This window comes from Rattus rattus, chromosome 4 (genome assembly GCF_011064425.1).
Source record: "Rattus rattus isolate New Zealand chromosome 4, Rrattus_CSIRO_v1, whole genome shotgun sequence".
Lineage (NCBI taxonomy): Eukaryota > Metazoa > Chordata > Mammalia > Rodentia > Muridae > Rattus > Rattus rattus.
In genome coordinates, this window is record NC_046157.1 from 133266457 (window position 1) to 133289523 (window position 23067).

At 42.4% G+C, this 23067-nt stretch overlaps 1 protein-coding gene across 2 annotated transcripts in view; it reads left to right on the plus strand.

Moving 5' to 3' along the window:
- The first annotated feature begins 866 nt into the window (after window positions 1-866).
- Als2 (alsin Rho guanine nucleotide exchange factor ALS2) overlaps window positions 867-23067 on the plus strand; it is a 72393-nt gene continuing 50192 nt past the window's right edge. The window contains exons 1-4 of one of the 2 annotated variants that reach the window (XM_032901149.1): window positions 867-1075; window positions 16233-16310; window positions 18907-19061; window positions 20903-21822. In XM_032901149.1, the coding sequence (XP_032757040.1) occupies window positions 16291-16310; window positions 18907-19061; window positions 20903-21822 (1095 nt within the window). In that variant the 5' untranslated portion in view covers window positions 867-1075; window positions 16233-16290. The remainder of the gene's footprint in view (window positions 1076-16232; window positions 16311-18906; window positions 19062-20902; window positions 21823-23067) is intronic. The other variant, XM_032901150.1, reaches the window with a different exon arrangement.

Sequence of the window (23067 nt, forward strand, 5' to 3'; positions counted from 1 at the left end):
AGCTTAGGGCGGTAAGAGCCCAGGCACCATTCACTGCAAGACATCTCTGGTTTGTACCATTTGGTGGCGCCATTCTCAAGGCTGTACAAAATTTTGTCTGCTCTGGTTCTGAAGTTGATAAGGCTCTGGTGAGGGACTCTGAGTTGGAGGAATTGTACACAGGAGCATTAGATCCAGGGAATATATCTGTCTTTAATGGAGTAAATGCAACTTTGTAGGTTCAGCGATGCACACTCTGTAGCAGCAGATTTCTCTCTCTTGCTTGTGTTCCAAGAGCAGCTGTTACAGAAAATATTCAAGGGAGGAGTTAGGGGTTCAGCAGGAGGATTGCGACCATGACAAGTGTGGATTGTTGTGAGACTGTGAATCAAACACAACAATTTTAACGTTGTTTATTGAAGAGCCCTGAGGAAATAATTTCTTCCTACCTCACTCTACCGTTTGGGGTGGACACGCGGCAAACGCACATTCGGGAAGAGATGACGTCATGGTGGGGAGGGGGAGGAAGCTATCCTCATTAGGGAACAATTCATGAACATGCAGCTTAAAGATTGTTCGTATTTTCACTTTTGTCTTGAGACAGGGTCTCAAGGCTGGCCTCGAATTCTTGATTCTGTTGCCTTCATCTTACAAACGTTAGGATTACAGACGTGTGCAGTCATGTTCTAAGAGGTAAGATTTTTCTCTTCATCTCTCGCAGTTTGAGGAGATAACAAAACTTGCCGTGGCTTCCATACTCAAGCGCAGCCTATCGTTACCATGGAAACGCTCATGGAGCTAGGTCCTTTCACTAAGTCTTTGGTTGCTTCTAAAGTGCGCCCTAGGATAATTGTTTCTAAATGACTAAATGGCTTGCCTGCAGTTGCTGATGCGTTCGGAGCAATCTTGATCCTTCTCGGACACCGTCACAGGCTCTTGCCTAGCCCTACCCATTCTGTGGGCCTGTTCTCCAGCCCGCCGCCTGAGGCCCCGCCCCTAACTGAAGGCCCCGCCCCCGTGAATCAGCTGATCTCGCGTACCCGCCGTGCAGTCGGGCTCGCGCCGGGCGAAGAGCGCGGAGCTGCGGGAGCGTCAGGTGAGCCCGCGCGGGTCCGGGCGGTCCCTGGGTTCGAAGGCGGGTCGGCCGAGGCGCGGGATTGCGCTGGGTTGGCATGCGGGGATGGCGCCTGCCTGTGGAAGAGCTCCGGACGTGGTGGCTCGGCCCCGGTCCCACCCTCCGGGTCCCGGCGCCACTGCCGTGGTCCGAGCTGTGTGGCATTCCTTCGGGTCCCCTCTTCCCGCCTCCACCCACGCTGCTTTCCGCCCATTCACTCAGAGGGTTTTTTGAATGCCCACACTGGGCGCCCAGCTGGCAAGACAGTGAACCTTGCTGAGTGTCCTATGTGGGTTTGCCCCAGGATACAAATCCCGGTGAAAAGTGAAGGGGGTGGGGGGTGTTGTTAGTGGCTTGAAACTGCGTTTGCGGAAAATGAAAAGGACTTTGGTATTATCGGTCAATGGCAGTTTGACCAAATCCTTTAATGTATCAAGTGATCCATCAAAGGAGAGATAAGCATCGTGAAGGCAGGAAAGAACACAGGAGCGATCTTGAGGAAACGGTCCTCAATATAGATGTTGGTCCTCCAGGCAGCAGGGCTATTTGCAGACAACTATGTGCAACTGTAGATTTGTAGAAGCAAGCTACTGGTTAGTACTTCTGTGGCTACCAAAGAGGGAAAACAACACTGGTTGAATTTGGCTGGTCAAGAACAGCACTTGTCTTACGGGTTAACTGACTGCTGTACCCACATTAAGGTTCTTACTTTATTGCTCTTATATTTGTACCTGTTCTTTAAATGGCTGTCTAGGACAAACTTGTGTGATGTAGGTTTATTCGGAGCAGGTACAAAAATGCAACAAAGCTGTAGGTCATACTATTTTGTTTTTGTCATATATTTGTGTGTATGTATTAGGGTTCTCTAGAGTCACAGAACTTATGGGATGTCTCTACATATTAAGGGAATTTATTGTAAGATATACATACAGTCTGCAGTCCAACTAACTCAACAGTGAGCAGCTGTGAATGGGAAGTCCAAGAATCTAATAGTTTCTCAGTTCCATGAGGGTAGTTGTTTCAGCTGATCTTTCGGATAAGCTGGAATCCTGAAGTAGGTACCAAGAGATGAGCTAACAAGTACAAGCAGGCAAAGGAGAGGGCCTTCCTTCTTCCAGTGTCCTTAGTAGGCCTCCAGCAGAAGGTGTGGCCCAAATTAAAGGTGTGCACCTTCACACTTGGACTTGGAACTTGCTTTGTCCCAGGCTGGCCTTGAACTCAGAGATCTGCTTGCCTTAGTCTCCTGGGATTAAAGGCGTGTGTTACCTTGCCCGGCCTTAAGCTTTTCATGGCCACTGTGCCTCAAGATCTATATGGTCCCATGTCAAGAACTGGGTCAGAAGCTTGTGTATTCTAGCCTCTAGATCTGGATCACAGGTGTGTCATCCATTTTTGGATTGTAGTTCATTCCAGATGTAGTCAAGTTGACAACCAGGAATAGCCATCACCGTAGTCATTGGTAGTGAGATCAGTGAAGAATTTGCTGGTTATTTTATATTTTTGATTCATTAACTCACTGTGTAGCCCAGCCTTAACATCCCAAGTATTGGGGTTACAAGTGGGTGTTTCCATACAAAGAGTGGATTGTAATATTTTACTATTTATTCTATTTACTAATACAGGCATAGTGGTATGAGGCCTAGGCTTCGGATCTGGAAATGCCTTGAACACATCTTTCTTTGAGCCTCTTTGCCTCAGTTTCTTTATCTCTATACTGGGCTTTTCTGGTATTAGTACCTATGGTATGGTTTATGTATCATTTACTACTGTGCCTGGATCCTGGGGTGACCGATATATATTAACCCTTTATAGTTACTACTTTCTTTTAGTATATCATGAACCAGGCTACATAGTGACCTTTAGTTTTTTAAAAGTAGGAAAGACATTTTGAATGAGGCAGAGTTGGGTTTATCAAGAAAAGGTTACAACACAGATTTAAGCACCGGTGTGAAAAGAGTGGGAGAGTGACAGGTAAGAAGGTGGTAGCTAGCACCCGAATGAGGCAAGCTTCTCTGTAGTCAGCAATAGATAGTAGGACCCTACAGTAGACACAGGCTACTATTGTCAGTCTCTGATAGAACTACTAAGTTCATTTCAGACATAGTTTTATAACTTATATTTAGAAGAAAACATGATTTCAAGCTGTTTCTAGTAGCTTTGGTATTTCATAAAGGTATTTTAATATGAAAAATACGCTGATATAATCTATACCTAGTTAAATTTATTATTTCATAGGTTATGGCTATATTGGCAGATTTAGAGTTCATAGTTAAGTAAAAAAATTCAAAGCTGTTTTATATTGTTAAAATTTGAAAGCATGGGCCACTAAGGTAGCTCAGCAGGTAAAGGTACTTGTCATCAAGCCTGATGACTTTAGTTCAATTCCTGAAACCCTCGATAACAGGACTGGACCGCAGCGAGTTGGCCTCTGACCTCCAGAGTACACGCACATAAATAAGTGTAGTACTACTAGACAGGTAATTTGGGAAGAAAAATTAAAAAATGTTCAAAAACTACATTTATTTATTTATTTATTTATTTATTTATTTATTTTTGAGATAAGGTCTTGATTTGTAGTTTGGACCAGTGTTGAATTCTTCTGGACTGCTGGGATTACACCTGTGTCCCACTGTACATACCCCCACTTTAGGCAGTTGGATTGTCTTCTTTAAGAGAAGAGATTAGTGAGAATATTGCTGGAGTTCTGATTTTAGTTTCTGTGTGATTAGCTGAGTCTAAAGTAAGTAGTAAATGTTGCTGAGTCTGAGGTCTTAGGCGGCCAAGAAAAGGTTACAACACAGATTTAAGCACCGGTGTGAAACTTGCTATACAGTGGAGTAGTCGGGCTGGCCTTGAACTCTTGGTTCTGTTGCCTCTGTCTTTGGAGTGTTGGGATTACAGGACTACATCCGTCCATGCCACAGTCCTTCCAACAGTATTTCTAAAGAACAGCAGCAGCCTGTAAGAGCTTTCAATGGTCCTTATTTCTTTTAATGAAGCAGAAGTGATGTTGGAGAATGGGATATTTCCTTTTGTGACAGGGTCTCTCCTGGTCTGCTCTCTCTTATTGTGATAAACACCATGACCAAATGCAATTTGGGGAGAAAAGAGAGTTTGTGTGGTTCACATCACCTTATCACTTGAGGGCAGTCAGAGCAGGGATGCAGTCAGGAGCCTGGCCAGCACTGGCGGCATGGGCAGGTATAGGCCTGTAATTCCAACACTCCAGAGGCAAAAGGACCAAGAGCTCAGGCCAGGAGTCTTGGAGGAAAGCTGCTCACGGACTTGCTCAGGCTCACCCTCTGCTACCTTTCTTACATCTCCTAGATCTTACACTTGCCCAGGGCTGGCACCTCCCACAAAACCAACCAGTTCAAGATCTCAGTCTGTCACCCAGGCTAGCCTGGGACTCACTCTGTAGCTTAAGATGGCCTCAGTCTCCCAGGGCTGGATTGCAGGAACGGACCAGCACACCCTGTTTTCTTGAAACAGGGTTTCTCTGTGTAATCCTTGGCTGCCCTGGAAATTGCTCTGTGCTGGCCTGAAACTCAGGGATCTGCCTGCCTCTACCTCCTGATTGCTGGGTTAAAGCTGTGTCCCACCATTGCCTGCCTTCAAGAAAGGATTTTAGTGGAGAATCAGGTACAGGTGTTGAGAGAGATAACCTAGTGAGTTCAAGGCCAGCCTGATCTACAGAGTGTGAGTTGCAGTGCAGCCTAGCCTGCATTAGTCAGATCTTGTACAGCCTAGTCTAGTCTGCATAGTGAATTGCAGGGCAGCCTGGTCTATCTATAAAGTGAACTGTAGGACAGCTAGAACTACGTAGTGACCCCCTCCCCCCACAACAAAAAAGAAAGAAAACAGCTTTTCAAGCTGGGCACACAGTGGTGTCTGTTTGCAATCCCAGCACTAATTAGGAGATTTCAAGTGGTAGAGCAGCCAGGACAACATAGTTCTAGGCCAGCCTGAGTCGAGTTACAGAGTAAGAAGGGTTGTGTTTAAGTGTCGTGTGTGTGTGTGTGTGTGTGTGTGTGTGTGTGTGTGTGTGTGTGTGTGTATAATCTTGGCTTTTGAAGTTACAAAGGGTTTAAAATATTAATCCAGGGGTTGGGGATTTGGCTCAGTGGTAGAGCTTTAGCAAAAGGGTTTCCCCCTGAAAAAAAAAAAAAAAAAAAAAAATATTAATCCAGGCATTCCTGTAATCCCAGCATAGAGGCAAGAGGGTCAGGAGTTCAAGGTCATTCTTGGTTATATAGCCCTTTGAGGCTAGCCTGTGGCTACACAAGATAACATCTCAACTTTCAAGAAAGTTTTTTAATTAAGTAAGTGCATTTTCATATACTTACTTCATTTAAAGAACTTTTCTTTGGCAAATGAGATTAAAAGTGGTTAGCAGTTTGGTAATATAAAAAGGTCAAAAGAATCCTTTCTGCAGGCACAAGAATGTCTAGACCATGTTTTAAACATTTTAAAAATTATATTTATTTATGGTGTGTGCTCGTGTTTGCCAGTGGAAGTGAGCTTAGAGAACAACCATCGTATGACCGAGATGTATTCTCACCTCCGGAAGTTCTGTTTTCTAGGCTTCCTGGTGCTGATCAGGGTTGTAGATCCTGCTCATCCAAGGTTGGATGGTCTCTAACTACATGATCTCAGGGATTTATGAAAACGTGGAGCTCAGAGCTTGGAGGACCATTTTCAGTAGGAATCTGGGAGATAAGAAGGCAGTACCTGAGACATAAAGCTGTATAAACAGTAAAGCATTTGGGGTTGTTATACCTAACCCCAGAATGTACCTCAGTGTTAATGTGAGACTTGGTAAGTGTGAGGTGAGCAAGCAGGGAGGAAGGAGGTGGGGAGATGGCATAGGAGGCCTGCTTTGATGGCACATGTGAACCTGGTTATAGTCACTGGGAGGAGTGCTGTGGACACATCCTGACTTCCAGACCATTAGCTCCTTTCAGAGTGTCTGCAGAATTCCATTTACTGCAGATTCCAACTACAGTAAAGGCAGCTTGTTATTGGTAGGAATTTTTTTTAAAAAGATTGCTATATAGCTTCGTGACTGATCTTCCTGCCTCTACCTCCCAACTGTTGGATCATAGTTATATGGACCACACCTAGCTTGTGTGTGTATGTGTAGGTTAAAGGTCATCATTTGTCTTCCTCCATGTCTGTCTGCCTGACCTTCTGTCCATCTGTCCATCCATCCATCCTTCCTTCCATCCATCCATCCATCCAATAGGGTCTCTCTTTGAATCCAGAGCTCACTATTACAGCAGGCTGGCTATCCAGTAAGGCCCAGTGATCCTCCTGTCTACATGGTATGCAGTTTCCCCACATCCCCCTCATGCCTCCTCAAAGCTGGGTTTTAGATATGTGTGGCTGAGCTGACTTCCACACGGGTGTTGGGGATCTGCACTGAGACCCTCGTGCTTGTGTGACCAGTGCTTTACCCATTGAATAGTCTCTCCCTAGCCTGGTGTTTCTCTTTTTTAGGAGACTTTTTTACTACTTTCTCATCAAACAGTTTTTTTTTTTTTAAAAAAGAATGATTTATTTTATATATATATAATTTTTAAAAAGGAATTATTTTATATATGAGTACACTGTTGCTGTCTTCAGACACACTAGAAGAGGGCATCGGATCCCATTACAGATGGTTGTGAGCCACCATGTGGGTGCTGGGAATTGAACTCAGGACCTCTGGAAGAGCAGTCAGTGCTCTTAACCGCTGAGCCATCTCTCCAGCCTCAAACAATTTTTTTTTAAAGTAATAGAAAGTGGCAGCTTTCGTGTGTCCTTAAGAGAATCTTGGTGAACCACAACAAAGCATGAGGCTGTTCTTTTTTTTTTATTCATTTTATTATATATAAGTACACTGTAGCTGTCTTCAGACACACCAGAAGAGGGCATCAGATCTCTTTACAGATGGTTGTGGTTGGTGGGAATTGAACTCAGGACCTCTGGAAGAGTAGTCGGGTGCTCTTAACCGCTGAGCCATCTCTCCAGCCCCAGAGGCTGTTCTTCTTGGTGTTGCACTCAGTTTCCTGTCTGGACTCCAGTCTTCTGCACGTGGGATGGATGTGTTTAGTTTGTGCCCTTTGTTTGATTTTGCTGTTTTTTGATAGATAGTGTAGGCTGTCCTAGACTCATGATCTTCTTGCCTAGCCTTTTATGTGCTGGGACTGTAAGCATGCAGCACCATGCCTGGCTAAAACAGATAATTAAATCAGTAAGTTATTGATACTTTTTTGAGTGGTTATATAATCTTTTTAAGTTTGAAGAAGATACACAGGTTTGTTTTTTTTTTTTTTTTCCTTCCAAAAGATGGGATTTTGGACAGTTCATTTTGCTGCCAGTGAGTTATACCTAGAGAGATTAGCTTTTGTCTCTCTGAGTCCACAAATTGACTGATCATTCTCATAATTGTCAGGTATTTATAAATGCTTTCCTTCTGGATCATCCCCAGTTTCTTGCTCACATGACCCCTGTGTTAGATGTTGTTGGTAGCTCTGACCAGAAGATGCCATCTGGCTAGTGCTAACTTCAGTATTATTTTTTCTTCGACCATCTAAATATGTTTGAGCCAAGTTTTCAATTTAAATTTGGGCAGCTTTCCTAACAAAGGTGACAGGAATGATAGAGCTCTTTAAAATAGCAGTGAAGTAGAACAGTCCAATGCACACCAGTAGGAAAACAGGTAAACTGGTTGTTCATGCACTTGAATGTACTTATCCCCGAGTAAAGTGAATGAATTCTGTCTGTACTTACCGAAAGGACATGTTTAGTGAAGGAAGCAAGGGCCAGAGGGTATTTACGCACAGTAAGATGTGCTCCTGTTCAGCTGCACACGGGGACATCGTTCACGTGTATGTATTTAGCTAATGAGAGTGAACAGGAGTGGCGAGCTAGGTGTGGTGCATATACCTAACTGTAAGAGCGTATTTATAGAGATGGTGGGTCACTGCCTTCAGCCCCATGTGGAATTTAACTGAAAAGGAGCTTCCTAGGCAGTGGCTCATACCTCTAATCCAGCTCCTGGGAGGCTTAAACACAATTGCAAGCTCAAGGCCTCCCTCAGTGGTGGAGTAAAACAAATTTGAAATATTTTATTATTAAAAAACAGGTGGTGAAGACAGGTTTGATAATTTATTTTTATAAATGACTAAGATGGTTTGGGGAACTACATTTTAATTTTTTTTATTTATAACCAGGGCTCTTTCCTTGTATATATGATAGTTTGCGTTGTAGTTTTAAAGTAGTAGAGTCTGAAACAGCTCTTGTCTCCTGCAGAGAGACAGCAGGGTGTCTGCAGACAGGAGCCAGACTCTGTCCTGGGACGTGCTTTCTCCAGGCAGGAAGGAGTGAGCCCTGTTTACGGACTGCAGAGGAGTGGGAATGATAGGGATTCTGGGGAGAGTCGAGCATAAAACCATCTTGAAATCTTATGTTAGGGAGCAAATTCATTAAGGAAGGAATTGGATATAGACTGACTTTATCAAGATTTTATATGGTCATGAAGTAATAAGCTCTTTATTTAATTTGAGTTAATTATATTAGTTAGTAAATGCATTATCCTGAGATATTGTAATTCTAACAGTTAAATGTCAAATTCTCAAGCTACTGTAACAACTTATGCCTCTTATACCATGGCAATATTTTAAAATATTTCATGGGAACTTTTTATGGTTTGGAAAACTCAAATTTTAAAGCTGCACAGTAGGTACAAAAAGGAACTAAATGGGTGTTGGTGGGCATTTCTTGTGCAATGGCCACATGCCCTTACTTCTTAGAGGACTCTCACAGTCAGAAGTGTGCTCAGGTCTGGCAGGTCTAGGTAAGCAGCAGGCCATTGGGAGAAGGGTTGTTGTGGGGAGAGGCTCAAAGAGTAAAGATACCAAGCCTGCCCACATTAATTCAGTCCCCTGCCCACATGGTGGAAGAACCGTCTTCCAAAATTAGTCTTCTGATCTTCATGCACTATTCTCCACTCCGTGCGCGCGCGTGCGCGCGCGCGCACACACACACACACACACACACACACACACACACACACACACACACACACATTCTTGATCTCTCTAAATAAGTGTTGAAAAAGCAAGCAAAACAAAACAGAAAAACAAGCAAACTATAAACTGAGTATTGGGGCAACCTTCAGGTCAAGGGCTGTGCCTCCCATTAGGTTCTCCCTTAAGTGTCGTTGGCTTGTTTGTAGTGGTTAGTGTGGGTACAAAGCATAAAATCTTCATGCTTTCTGACCTTCAGGGACTTAAATGAGCCAAGACTTAGTAAGGGCATTATCCTGTAAGTACAAAGTTAAAAATAATAACTTCATTCCTGCTTTAATTTACTGAGTTCCCCTACTCTGGCGACTCAAAGGGTTTCTTGAGGCGAGGCTGGAATTTGAAGTGGCTTTGACAGTTGCAGTTGGTTAGCATGTCTGTTCTTGTAGGTGAGTTGTCCTTAGCCTTGCATGCCTGGTCAAGGTGTCAGTGACAGGGTGTCTGGAAAGAAGCTGTTGGTATCTAGAATATTTGTAGTCAAACAATAGAGTCCAAGAGCACCTTAGCGTACATGTAAACACAGTGACCAAGACTTTAAAGGAAATAATTATTAAGTATTTTCCCTGTGTAAAATATCAGATTCATGATTTCTCAATCCACAGTGTGAACTCTGGCTTATTTCATTATAACAAATTATAACTCAAACTTCAAAAAGGAAACACTAGTCGGGTGTAGTGACTCATATATATATATATATATATAAAATCTTGGGATTTACAAGATTAAGACAGGAGAATTGCAGAGTTCAAAGCAACCTGGGGCTACAGTGTGAAGTGTTGTTTCCTAATTCCACCCTACCTATGAAGACAAAAAGAAACAAATTGTGGATGGCTACTGGAAAATCTGGTAATTTTGTATTCAAGTCACTAGTGCCATTAGTTAATCTGGGAATCCCTTTCAGAGCTCAGGATACAGTTTGCTCAGTCCACTTTCCTGTCCCTGGGTTTATTTATTTACTTATTTATTTTAGAACAAGGTCAAGAGTCAGGTGTAGCCCAGGGTAGCCTGTAACTTGCTATAGCTGAGGCTGGTCTTGACTTTTGATCTACCTGTCTCCACCTTCCATTTGCTGGGATTAAAGGAGTGTACACCGTGCCCAGTTTACTATCTTTTTTTTTTTGTTTGTTTTTGTTTTTCTTTTTTTCGGAGCTGGGGACTGAACCCAGGGCCTTGCGGTTGCTAGGCAAGCGCTCTACCACTGAGCTAAATCCCCAACCCGCCCAGTTTACTATCTTAATATGTAGTCATTTTTAAAAAATTAAATTCTGTATGTTATTTCTTTGTATGTGTATGTATTTTTATGTCTGTCTGTGTGTGACATGGTGAACATATAGAGATCAGAGGACAACTCTTGGGAGCCAGGCTTCTCTTTTTGCCCTGTGGGCTCTAGGAATTAAACTAAGGTTGTCAGCTTTGGTAGCAGGTTTACTCACCATCTCACTGGTCCTGTTCAGTTTCAACCACTAATTATCATTACTCTTGTAAAAATGGTTGCTATTATTTTAATCAAAATACCCTGTGCAGGGCTTGGGATCAAACCCATGGCCTTGGACTTATTAGACAACTACTTCTGAATTATGTTCCTGCTTCCAGATACCCAGATACCTGTTAGAAACCAACGTGAGGAGAAGTAGCTGGGCGTAGTGGCACATTCTTGTATTCTCATTTCTCTTTGGGCAGAGATGAGAATTGCCTCTTCAGATGTGCGAATAGCCTAGTTACATAGCCAACTCTAAGCCAGCCAGGGCTAAAAGAGTCGCAGAAGATGATGGGGAGGAGAGAGAACACAGGTTAGCTTCCTTTTGTCTTGATACTGTCTGCTCTATAGAGTGCTATCATATTAGAAAAACTTAAGATAGTACAGGGGACCCTTGGATGCAGGCGGATCACTTCAGCTCAATAGTTTGAGGCTAGCCTGGGCAACATGTAAGACTTCATCTATCCACATTCCCTACCCTAAATAAAAACCAGGCATTCTGAAGAAGCAGAATGAAGTCTACAAGAAGTTAAAATCTGGGAGATGTGTACTAAAAATTATAGTGATTTAAAAAAAAAAGAATATAGGTTCCAAGTTCCTTATTTGGATATGTTGGGATATGTTTTGGAACTGAGCTTTTTTTTCTCTCCGAACACAGTATATAAACTGTATTATGTAGTCCCTCCCTGGGGAGCTGTGCCAGCTTGTGATCATATTGATAGTTCTGCAATAAGAGAGGCAGGGCAGTATTTGCCCCAGACAAATGACAGCCCCTCATTGGTTCAGGTCGGATTTTATAGTTGACTGAATCGAGGTCATATTGGATTTTTGCTGTGAGAACAGAAAAAAGAAAGGTAGCTTTCAGAGTCTTTGGACTTTAGATTTTTGATTCTTATATAATAGATGGTTCATAGCTCTTCTTTTTAAAAACAGGATTTTGCACTATTACTCAGGCTGACCTCAAACTCAAGGCAATCCTCCTGTCTTAGCCTCCCAAGTTATGGGGGATTATAGGCATATACCACCAAGGTGACTTACAGTGCTCCTCTCCTCCTCACTTTCTTAAGCAATGATTAGGATTCTAGACTAGATGATATTCTTTTTGGACATTTGCAGATCCTTATATTAAAATAGCATCTTTAACTGTGTGCAGCCCATTTCTTCCTCACAGGAAGCTGTGTAGCCAGTGGAACCTAAATGTGTTGTCACTTTTCTGAGAACCAAAACTCTTAGTTTTATTGTATCATCTGAGAGTTGTATCTACCTACCTACCTTCCTTTCTTTCTTTTCTTTCTTTCTTTCTTTCTTTCTTTCTTTCTTTCTTTCTTTCTTTCTTTCTTTCTTTCTTTTCCTTTCTTTTCTTTTCTTTTCTCTTCTTTTTTTTTTTCTTTTTTTGTTTTTTTCTCCTTCTCCGGGTTGCATCTTTCTGTTGTGAAGGAGAGTATAGTTTGCAGAGTGTTATCTACTAGTATAGCCTTGGCCTTTTGCTCACAGAACTTAGAACAGCTAGCATCATTAGTTGCCAGTCTTATGGAGAATGTTGATCTGTGGAAAGGCCTTGAAGGTAAGTCAACCCCACAGTTTCTAACTTCAGGTAAGTACTGTTTATATAGCGTCCGTATCAGAGTTAGTTAAGCCAGCACAGGCCAGAGGAAGAGATACTGTTAACAACAGGGTACAGGGCTCCTGTCTCCATGTAGCACAATTTAAATGCTGTGTGAACGGAGAAGCATTCATAGAAACACCAGAGAAACAGCATTCTCGTTGTTATTGGCTTACGCTTTTTTACTGTTAGTGCATAACTGAGGAAAGGTGTTAGTGGAGCTTTGGATGGCATGTTCTCCTTAGTTGTCATTTCTTTTCATCGTTCAGCATACATGACTTCCTGAAAAAAGTCAAACATCTCAAAGCCTTCAGAAGGAGGAAGCCAGGTTTGGGGTGCATATCTATAATTAGTACTTGGGAGGCTGAGGTAGATGATCAGTTTGAGGCTAGCCTGGATACATAGAAAAACCATATTAAAGAAGAAAGAAGGGAAAGGCTTCTATAACAATATTAATAAAGAAAAATGTCTATAAAACAATTCCCCCACCCCCACCTTTGTAACCCAGGCTAGTCTCACTCTCTACGGAGCTGAAGGTGACCTTGAATTCCCTGACCTTCTGCTCCTACCTTGTGTGTGCTTGGATTAGAGGCACATGCCCATTTTTTGTGCACTGTGGGGGATAAAACATGCAAGCCCTGTTCTACCTGAGCTGCCTCCCCAGCTCTGTGTGTTAGCTTTCTACTCCTGCTCTGACACATTGCTACAGACTGGCCTGCACCACTACTGATGTACTGCCATACTGGCCTGTACGCTAAACATCTGCTATGGGCTTAACTAGGCCAGAATAAGCTCTTTGACTGCAGGTTTTCTCCACATTGGTTAAGTGCCATTCCTCCTTCCTTGGCCTTGGCACATTTTGAGGGTCAGCCGTGTAGCGTCTTTCACCCAGCTTTCGTTATCATTTCTTTCTTTCATTCCTTAAAAAATGTCTTTGTATGTGCTTTTAATTTACTTATTCTGTGTGTTCCTGTGTATGCATGCATTGACATGCATGCATATGTAGGTCAGAGGACCAGTTCGCAGGGGTACATTTTCTCCTTTCATTATGTGGGTCCCAGTGACTGAACTCAGGTCAAGTCAGACATATTTGGCAGCAAACACCTTTCCCACTGAGCCATCTTACCAGCCCTCCTTTTTTGTTTTTTATTAGGAAAGTGTGTGCGTGTGCATGCGTGTGCAGGAGTGCCTGGCATGGGTCCTGGGAACGGAACTTGTGTCCTGTGCTGTAAAAGCAGTGCTTGTTATTAACTGCACAGCCATCTCATGAGCCTCCATTTTTGTTGGATATTTTTTCTTTTTTAAAAAACCACGTCCTTTTGAGACGGCTTCTTATTCTATATAGCTCAGGCTAGACTGGGACTCACTCTTGCAGCCCAGGGTGGCCTTGAACTCATGACAGCTCTGTTGCCTCAGCTTCCTGATAGCTGGGATCATAGGTACTCTCATACTCAGCTTACAGCAGTTTCTTTGGTTGTTGAGTCTTGATGTGGTAGATCTCTTTCAGGAAATGAGGTGTGGCTGTACAATCCCATGCCCTCCTAGAAGGGTCCCTTGGCTCCTGCTAGATAGTGCTAAACCGGAATCTGCAGTGCGCCCTTGACCTGTACAAAGGAACCCAGAGTAAACGTTCCACTGCACACTAGGAAACGAGCATCCTACTCAAGCTAGTTACCATCACAGACAGAGAGTTAGTAGCAGTTAATAACTCTGTGTACTAGTAACATTAAGTTTATTCAAATGTACCATCTGTTTATAGTACCTTTCATCCAAATTTGATCCCAAACTGTTCTAAATTAAACACTTACAAGGTAGAAAGTAATTTCCTCCGGATACACAGATGGGAAGCAGTGAGAATTCCAGGCAGTCCGGAATAAACAGATGGACCTACATGGCTCTGCCAGCTTGGGCTGTTTGCAGAGCAGTGACCATTCTATACCCTCTGCAGAAAATTATAAATGTGGTTCAAGTTTTATAAGGTCCACGGAAATAGGGCGCTGTTGCTTGTGTTTTTTGAAATTTTGGTGCTATTGAGACTTGAAGTTGTTACACTGAAATGGACCCAGCATTCCCTTTGCTTGTTTGTTTTACTTCCATGTTTTTTAAACATTGAGTTTTAAACTTGTGGGCATTGTTTTCATACAATGATTTCATTTGGCTCTCTTCACTGGATGATTATTGTATTTTGAGACAGGTCTTGTATACCTAGGCTAGCCTTGAACTTTTCCTTTATTACTAATTAATATATTTATTTATTGAGGTAGTGTTTATGTAGCCTAGGCTGACCTTGAGCTCAAGATCATCTAGCCTCTAGCCACCAAGTGTTGGGGTTACAGGTTCGTGCCACCACGACCAGCTTGACTTTGAATTTTCAGTCTCCTGCCTCAGCTTCCTTAGAGCTGGAATTGTGGTCATAAGATTCTATGCCTGGGTTTTGGGTAGAGGCTTTTATTTTATTTTATTTTATTTGGAGGCATGGCTACCAGAGAACTAATCCAGAGCCCATGTGTACCAAGTGCTCTACCATTTAACTACATCCCCAGCAGTTTTAGTTTATTAGACTAAAATGGGAACTTGGTTGGCATTCCAGGCACCGTGGCCTGCTGTTAGAAAGAAGTAGCAGTGAATGCTGGTGAATGGTCAGCTTGTGGGCACAGGTGCCTAGTGGTCAGTGCTTCCTACAGCCAGCATGCCGGCATCAGTAATGTCACAGAGATGCTGACTGGTGATTGGTTAGGTGAAGGGCTTCTGCCACACCAGTACTCTTAGCCTGTGTAGATCAAATGGCAAATGGTGGGCCTAGAAACAGCTCATTTAAAGTTCACATTTCTTCTAATCCTTCTGGGTTTGAAGCTTGTTAATATTGAGATTGACTTGGGGGAAATTACCACAGAAGTTCCCATAAATGGAAAATGTTGTATTTTAGTTAAACACGAAAAGAAATTTAATAATTAACATTTGTATTCATTACTGAAAATTAGAATGACTTGGATATGATACATTACTGAGATTTTAAAAAATCTTTCCCAGTAGGAATTTAAGTTTTTATGTGTCCCAGAGTACTTAAAAAGTAACCTTAATATGGGTATTACTTTTCTATCACTGTGATGAAATACTGTGATTATAGCAGCTTATTTATAACAGGAACAGGTTTAATTTTTTTTTTTTTTTTGGTTTTTTTTTTTTCGGAGCTGGGGACCGAACCCAGGGCCTTGCGCTTCCTAGGCAGGCGCTCTACCACTGAGCTAAATCCCCAACCCCTGGACTTAGGGTTTAAAGGGCTAGAATTCATGATGGATGAGCAAAGGCAGAGTGGCAGCAACAGCTGAAGGCTCACATCTGGAACTGGAAGCAGAAGGTAGAGACTGCACTGGGAATGCCACTTGGCTCTTGGAACCTCAAAGCCTGCCCCCAACAAGACTACACCCCCTAATCCTTCCCAAATAGTTCCACCAACTGGGGACCAGGTATTCACATAAATGGGGAACATCTCTTTGAAAACAACACAATCTATATGACATTTTTGTAGTGAATATATTGATTTTCAAATTGAATTCCCTCCTTTATAATAGTTTTAAGAACCTGAAATATCTGTTTTCTGGAACAGTTAGCTTCCAGCCTTTTCTAATTGACAGTACACTTGATGGTCAGCAGGCGCTTTATTTATTTTTTTCTCTTTTTCTTCTTCTTCTCTTTTTTCTTTTTTTCGGAGCTGGGGACCAAACCCAGGGCCTTGCTCTACCACTGAGCTAAATCCCCAACCCCCAGCAGGCGCTTTATAAGCTCAGTGGGCAGACTCAGGCTTGGTATTTGACTTTGAGTAGGCGGGGTTTGGAATAGTTGAATAGTTTCTCTGAATACTTGTCACTCAGTGAATGTACACTTGTTAGAGGCCTGCCCTGCCTCTTCCTCTCCTTTCAGAGATACACTGGCAGAGTAGTCCAGTATCCTTCCGCTACTCTTTGTGCTTACCTAGTGTTCTCTATTTAGGTTTTGAGAGAGCTTCTGCTAATGGAATGATTTGGTGATGGAGTATTCCTCCTGACCGATGGACTCAAAGAAGAAAAGGTACATTTTTTCCCTCCCCTGTCCTTCTAGGAAAGCACAACAAACAACTCCACGTGGCTGAAATTAATATTTCTTGAGATTGATATTCTTTTCAGTGATATTAAGTAGGAACACACAGTTGCCTTTATAGGTGGTACATAAAGAGACAAAATTATTTAAATAAAGGTGATTAGAGAAAAGTCTTGTTTTTAGTTTCTTATGCTTATAAAGGTATTTTACTATCTTAAAACTCTTGTAGATACCCTTTTTTATTTTATTTTATTTAATTTAATTTATTTATTTATTTATTTATTTATTTATTTATTTTGGAGCTGAGGACCGAACCCAGGACCTTGTGCTTGCTAGGCAAGCACTCTACCTATTGAGCTAAATCCCCAACCCCTCCTTTTTATTTTAAGTTTCAATCTCTCCTTAGAAAACTACTCATAGGGCTGGAGAGGTGGCTTAGTGGTTAAGAGCACTGACTGCTCTTCCAGAGGTCCTGAGTTCAAATCCCAGCAACCACATGGCAGCTCACAGTCATCTGTAATGGGATCTGATGCCCTCTTCTGCTGTGTCTGAAGACAGCTATAGTGTATACAATAAATAAATTAATTAAAAAAACTACTCATAGAAGATACTAAAAAGAAGATTAAATTGTGTCTTTTCTTCCATAGACTATTAAGCTCAGTTATATTTTATTTATTTATTTATTTATTTATTTATTTATTTATTTATTTATTTATTTTCTTTTGAGATGGGCTTCTCTGTGTAGCCCAGGCTGTGCTGGAACTCAGTCTGTAGACCAGGCTGGAGATCTGCTTGCTTCTGCCTGCCAAGTGCTGGGATTAAAGGCATAGGCCACCACTGTGCAGCTAGCCCAATTATAATGTAAGGAAATACTGTTTAGCAAAAGTAGAGACATTTAAACAATATTTTCTGCTTTCACTAAAATAGAAGAATATGTGCTTGCTAGAAACAAGCAAACAAAAATATAATGTGTAGCCCACATCATTGATCATAGCACTTGGTAGACAGAGGCAATCAGATCTCCGAGTTTGGGACCAGCCTGGTCTATATAGAGAGTTCCAGGCCAGTCAGGGCTACACATTGAGATCCTGTCTCAGTGGGAGGTGTAGAGATTCTTTCTTAACAGAATAAGGCAGAGAAGACTGTTGTCAGTTACGAATTTGATTCTTTAAAAAGGTCTAAATAATGGAAAATAATAGAGGGTCCTGAAAAAACTTTAAATAGGTAGATATGGTGGCATACACTTGTCATCCCAGCACAGGAGAGGTGAAGGCCTGAGAAGTAGGACTTTGATTCGAGCCTGGGTACATAGACCCTGTCTCAAAAGCAAACACCTAGCACCACCCCCCACCCCAACATGGAATTGCTGTAAAATCAAAATTAGCCTCACTGTGGGGCATATATCCAAAGAGAAGGAAATCCGTGTATTGAAAAGGAACATGCATTCCTGTCAGTAGGCAAATTATGAAGTCAGCTTAAGTAATGGATTTAAAAAGTTGTGTATACGGTCAGTGGCCTATATTCAGCCACAAAAAAAACATGCAATCTTGTCATTTGCAGCAACATGCATGGATGTTTTGTTGAGTGAAGTAAGTCAGGTATAAAAAGCCTGTCACCACCTACCACATCTCCTTCCTTACATGTGGAAGGTAAAAAGCCAATCTCTTGAAACTAGAGGGCAAAACAATGGTTTCCAGAACATGGTAAGAATGGATGTGGTTAATGTATTGAATGTCTTTGCATAGGGACCTTAGAATGTTCTGTCAGGCTGTAGGGTGAATGATCTCTCTCCCTGCCTCCCTCCTTCTCCTTCTCTCCATGCCCTGTGTGTCCCTGGTGTTGGGATTGCAGTCCAGTGTCACCACACCCGGTGTATTTCCAGATAGCTAGTAGAAAAGATTTTGAATGTCCCAAATGCAAAGAAATAGTTGTTTGATGTAAAGAATATGGTAGTTACACTGACCACAACATATACATACATGTGTAGAATTAACACATTGCTGTACTCTACATGTTCAAGTACATGCCAGATACAAATAATAATATTTAAAAACTGTAAGAAGTACTGGGCTGAGGACAGATCTCAGTTGTACAGTACTTGCCTGTTACATGCAAGCCCTGGGTTCTCTCCCCAGCACACAAACAGATGTAAATCCCTTAGCTTTAAAGTCAACATAAAGTGGAAGATTTCAGTTCCTCATATCTTTTCCATCAAGTTAGAAAGTCTGTGCTCCCAAATTATAAAACATAAAAAAATCTCAGGCCTTATTTATTGCTTAGAGGCAAGTAATTTATGGGTTTAGATTATCCTCTAGCCTTTTATATAAGAGATATTATCCCAGCTCTGGTGTCATACATAACCAAAGTGTAAAAAAGCAAATGCTAATTAAACTACCTGATGCAGCTATTCCTATGTCTGTGCTGGTAGAAGGTGCAATATCAAATTCATCCTCCAACCCCCCCAGTGCATACATAGACATAAAGAAGAAGAAAGATACAGTCTCAAGAATTATTGAGGGCAAAAGATAACAGCTTTGAGTTGTGGGGGATAATTGTTTTATTTTATTTTGTTTTTAAATGTTTGTAGCTCAGCAGAGGCAGAAGGATCCAAAGAAAGAGGCCTAGTCCATGTCTGGCAGGCAGGATCCTTTTCTCTAACACCAGAGAGGTTGCCAGGCTGGGGAGGAAAATCAGTTCTTCAGGCGGCTCTTGGCGTGAAGCATGGAGTTCTTCTGACTGAAGGTATGTGAGAGGTGGCTTAGCCTTGCTGACAGCCCTGCTCGTGTCTGTGCTTGAGATCAGGAAAGGGTTACTGACGGCTGCAGGCTCTTTCTGCAACGCCCTCCACAAAACTTGTATTCATTTGTTAACACTTTCTATGAACTGGAATAAAAGGGAGAATTGTGGTTTAAAGTTTTTATGGTGCGCAACACATAATTGACCTCATGAAAAGTTTCTTAGAGACTGTTTGGCTTATCAGAACAGTGATGCTAATAGAAAGAGCTGGGGCTTTGAGCACAGTGGAGTGCCAGGGCTGACCGTTCCCCATGGGGCTCAGCTGCGTTAGCACAGACCCGAATGGAGCTCTGTCTTGTCAGAGCTTTCTTCCTACTCCCTGAGGCCACAGGCCGCAGTGTCTCAGAACAGAACAGTAGGACAGAACAACCAGCTTAGAAAAGCTGTGTGGAGATCGTCCATCTAAAGTTGCCAGTTTATCAACCTCGTCATAGAGAATTTGATTTGGGTCTCATTGATTTCTAATTTTAAATCTCTGAATAGTAGACATTTAAGTATTAATAATGTTTTATATTTTTATTGTAGGAACTGAGAAGAAAAACGCTAGGAAACAGTTTAAATCTGGATTTAGAGGAGTTATAAAACAAACATGAGCATATGAGAGTTCTTTCCAGTGCATTGTTATGTTGCTTTTATTATGACACATTTTAAATTAATATTTTATTTAATAAGATGATATATTTTATTAAGGTTTTGGGAAATACTTGAAAAATGTGAACTATAAGTTCAATATCTATACTATGGATTTGAAAATGTATAATTCTCAAAAATATCTGGGAGAATTCTGGTGTTTGTTCGTTTTTGGTAGTACTGAGGATTGAACTGGGGGTCTCACATAAGCCTAAGAAAATACTCTGGCATCGAGCTATAGAATTAGCCCTCATTGTAAGTAATGTATTTGGGATATGTTAATTAAGATACCTGAAAACTTTTATTAAGTAAGATATTGGAAGCCTTTTACTAACATGGCATCATTGAAGTCTAGAGTTAGGCCAGTGAGATGGCTCAGTAGGCAAAGGCCCTTGTCACACCTGAGTCTGGTTTCCCTCGTCCACATGAAGGTTGAAGGAGAGAACCAGCTCCTTGGAGTTGTCCTCTGACCTGCACACGTGCTGTGAACTGAGCCTCCCCCAACATCTCACATACACATTAATAATAATGTTTTTAATAAAAAAAAATCATGTAGAATTGAGGCCAGAGTGTTGTTGCTCATTTAGGAGGCTGAAACAGGAAACGTTGCCCTACGTTTGAGGCTAGCCTGGGCTGCATGGCTAGTTCCAAGCCAGCCTAGGTTTCAATGGGAGATCCTGTCTCACAAAAGCTGGGGTAGCTGAGGGAAAGCCTCTCATTGTTCTCATGTTTAAGCAGTGTCATGTTTCTGAGTGTCCAAATTACAAAAAGAGTGCACACTCATTTCAGTTGGGGGTGGATGGAGCTCAGTGGTACAGTGCATGCTTAGCACGAAAGGCTCAATCTGTAGTTACAAAAGAAAGAAAATATCCTCTCACAGCATGGCATGTGGAGCTGTGTTTTCCAGGTTGTCACAGCAGGAATTTTGTCTCAGGTTTGCTGGCTGCTTTTGTAGTGGCCTGTGATGCTGGCTGTGAGTGAGCCCCTGCTCCTTAAGGTTGGTTTGTAAATTCTCACTTCAATCCAGAATGCCGTGAGAGGAGCAGAGCGAAACGCCGTCTGCTTGTCTGAGTCTTTACAACATGCTTCTGAAGGTCTTGGCTGGTGAAATGCTCCGTTACTTCACTAACCTCACCTCTTTCTCCTTTGAACCGTAGATGGTGAGGTCTACAGCTTTGGGACCCTTCCCTGGAAAAGTGAAGCAGCAGAAATTTGTCCAAGCAGCCCCCTTCTAGAAAGTGCCCTGGTTGGGCATCATGTTGTTACTGTGGCAACAGGGAGCTTCCACAGTGGAGCGGTGACAGAAAGTGGAGTGGTGTACATGTGGGGGGAGAACGCTGCTGGGCAGTGTGCGGTAGCTAACCAGCAGTATGTGTCGGAACCAAGTCCCGTCAGCATTTCTGACTCGGAGACCAGCCCCTTGCTAGCAGTTAGGATTCTGCAGTTGGCATGTGGCGAGGAACATACACTGGCATTGTCAATCAGCAGAGAGATCTGGGCATGGGGCACCGGCTGTCAGCTGGGTCTCATCACCACCACCTTCCCAGTGACAAAGCCACAAAAGGTGGAACACCTTGCTGGACGAGTGGTGCTCCAGGTGGCCTGTGGTGCGTTCCACAGCCTTGCACTTGTGCAGTGCCTCCCTCCCCAGGATCTGAAGCCAGTCCCAGAGAGATGCAATCAGTGCAGCCAGCTGCTCATCACCATGACAGACAAAGAGGACCACGTGATAATATCAGACAGCCATTGCTGCCCTTTAGGTGTGACACTGTCTGAATCTCAAGCAGAAAAGCACGCCAGCACTGCGACCAGCCCTCACCCAGAGACGCTGGATGGGCAAGGAGAGGTGTTTGAGAACACAGTAGTAGAAGCTGAACTGAATATGGGAAGCGATCAGACCACAAGTGGCAGTGCCATTTCCGCCCAGCAGAACATCGTGGGAATGGCTGAAGTGTCTTCTGCCAGAACAGCTCCCTCATACCCAGACACCCAGACGGTAACTGCATACCTGCAGAAGCTATCAGAGCATTCGGTGAAGGAGAACCATGAGCATGGAGAAAAGCTACCCCAGGTCCAGGTAGCTGCTACATTTTATAATGTAAAGGCTATTTGGAGTTAAAAGTCTGTTTTTGTGTTCCTTCAGGAAACTGAAGTCCTAAGGCCAGCAGGTGTCCCCCCCACCCCACCCCCGGCGTGCACCCAAAATCAGGCTGCTATTTAATTCTGTCTCTAGGCTCTAAGCAAGCCTAGAGAGGAGGGAGAGTGTTAATTCAGAAAGATATCATGCTTGGCTTGCTCTGTAAATGGCCAACTGCTGTTTGTTTATTTCCTTGCTTGTATTTTGCCATCCTGGCGAGTCACCACATTTTGGAAGTCCCCAGAGGAATATAACCAGTATAAGGAGGGGCTTACAGGGCTGCTTCTGGACTATTCTAGATGTTTTCTCCCATCAAGTGAGGGTACTAGGTTGTGGAGAATGTAGTTGTAAGCAGACATATAACAACTTAGTTTCTGGACTAGGTTGTGTATGCCCATGATTTAGGAGGTCAAAACAGGAGGATTGCTACGAGTTTGGGGCTAGGCTATGCTGCATAGTATCAAGCTAGCAAGGGCAACAATTAACATTCTATCTCATAAAAGGAAACAAAAACGAAAACAAAAGTAAAAACAAAAAGAGAGAAAAGAAACTTAGAGGTTTTACATTATGTTTCAGGTTTGTTCTATTTTTAGTTGCTGTTTTCAGTTATAACTGGTCCTTACTGGGCTTTATTTGAGGTGGGGAAATATTTTCTATTGTCTTATTTAAAATATTCTCATTGAAGACTTCAGAAGGGGTGATACCACTGCTGGAGACACATTGTTCCAAAAAGGCAGTTTTCTGGTTTTCTCTTGGAATTACTTGTGATTTGCTTTGTGCCAAAGGTGGTGGTGGGGAAGAAGCAAAGCGTGTACTCAGGAAAGAGCTGTTTCTGTTCTTCCACGCAGGGTCTTTACAGCCAGGAGAACTCTGAGTTCTTTGTTCCCAAAGCTACTGTCTGAGTAAGAAGCTGGGTGTTTTTAGAAACAGTTCTGCTTCACACAAACTCTCTGAACTTGTTGGTATTTGATCTCTTTTTCTTTTTCAATTAAGAGTAAACTGTTTATAAGAAAAAGATTAAACAAAGCAACATTAATTTATCAAGAATGTTTATAAAAAATTCTTAGACTGTATGTGTTTATAAAAAATTTGACCTTGTCTCATCTCAAGTTTGAGGCCACCCCTGGCTACAGAGGTTTTTGTCTCAAAAACAAACATAGAAGACCTTTTTGTCCTTTAGAAGTC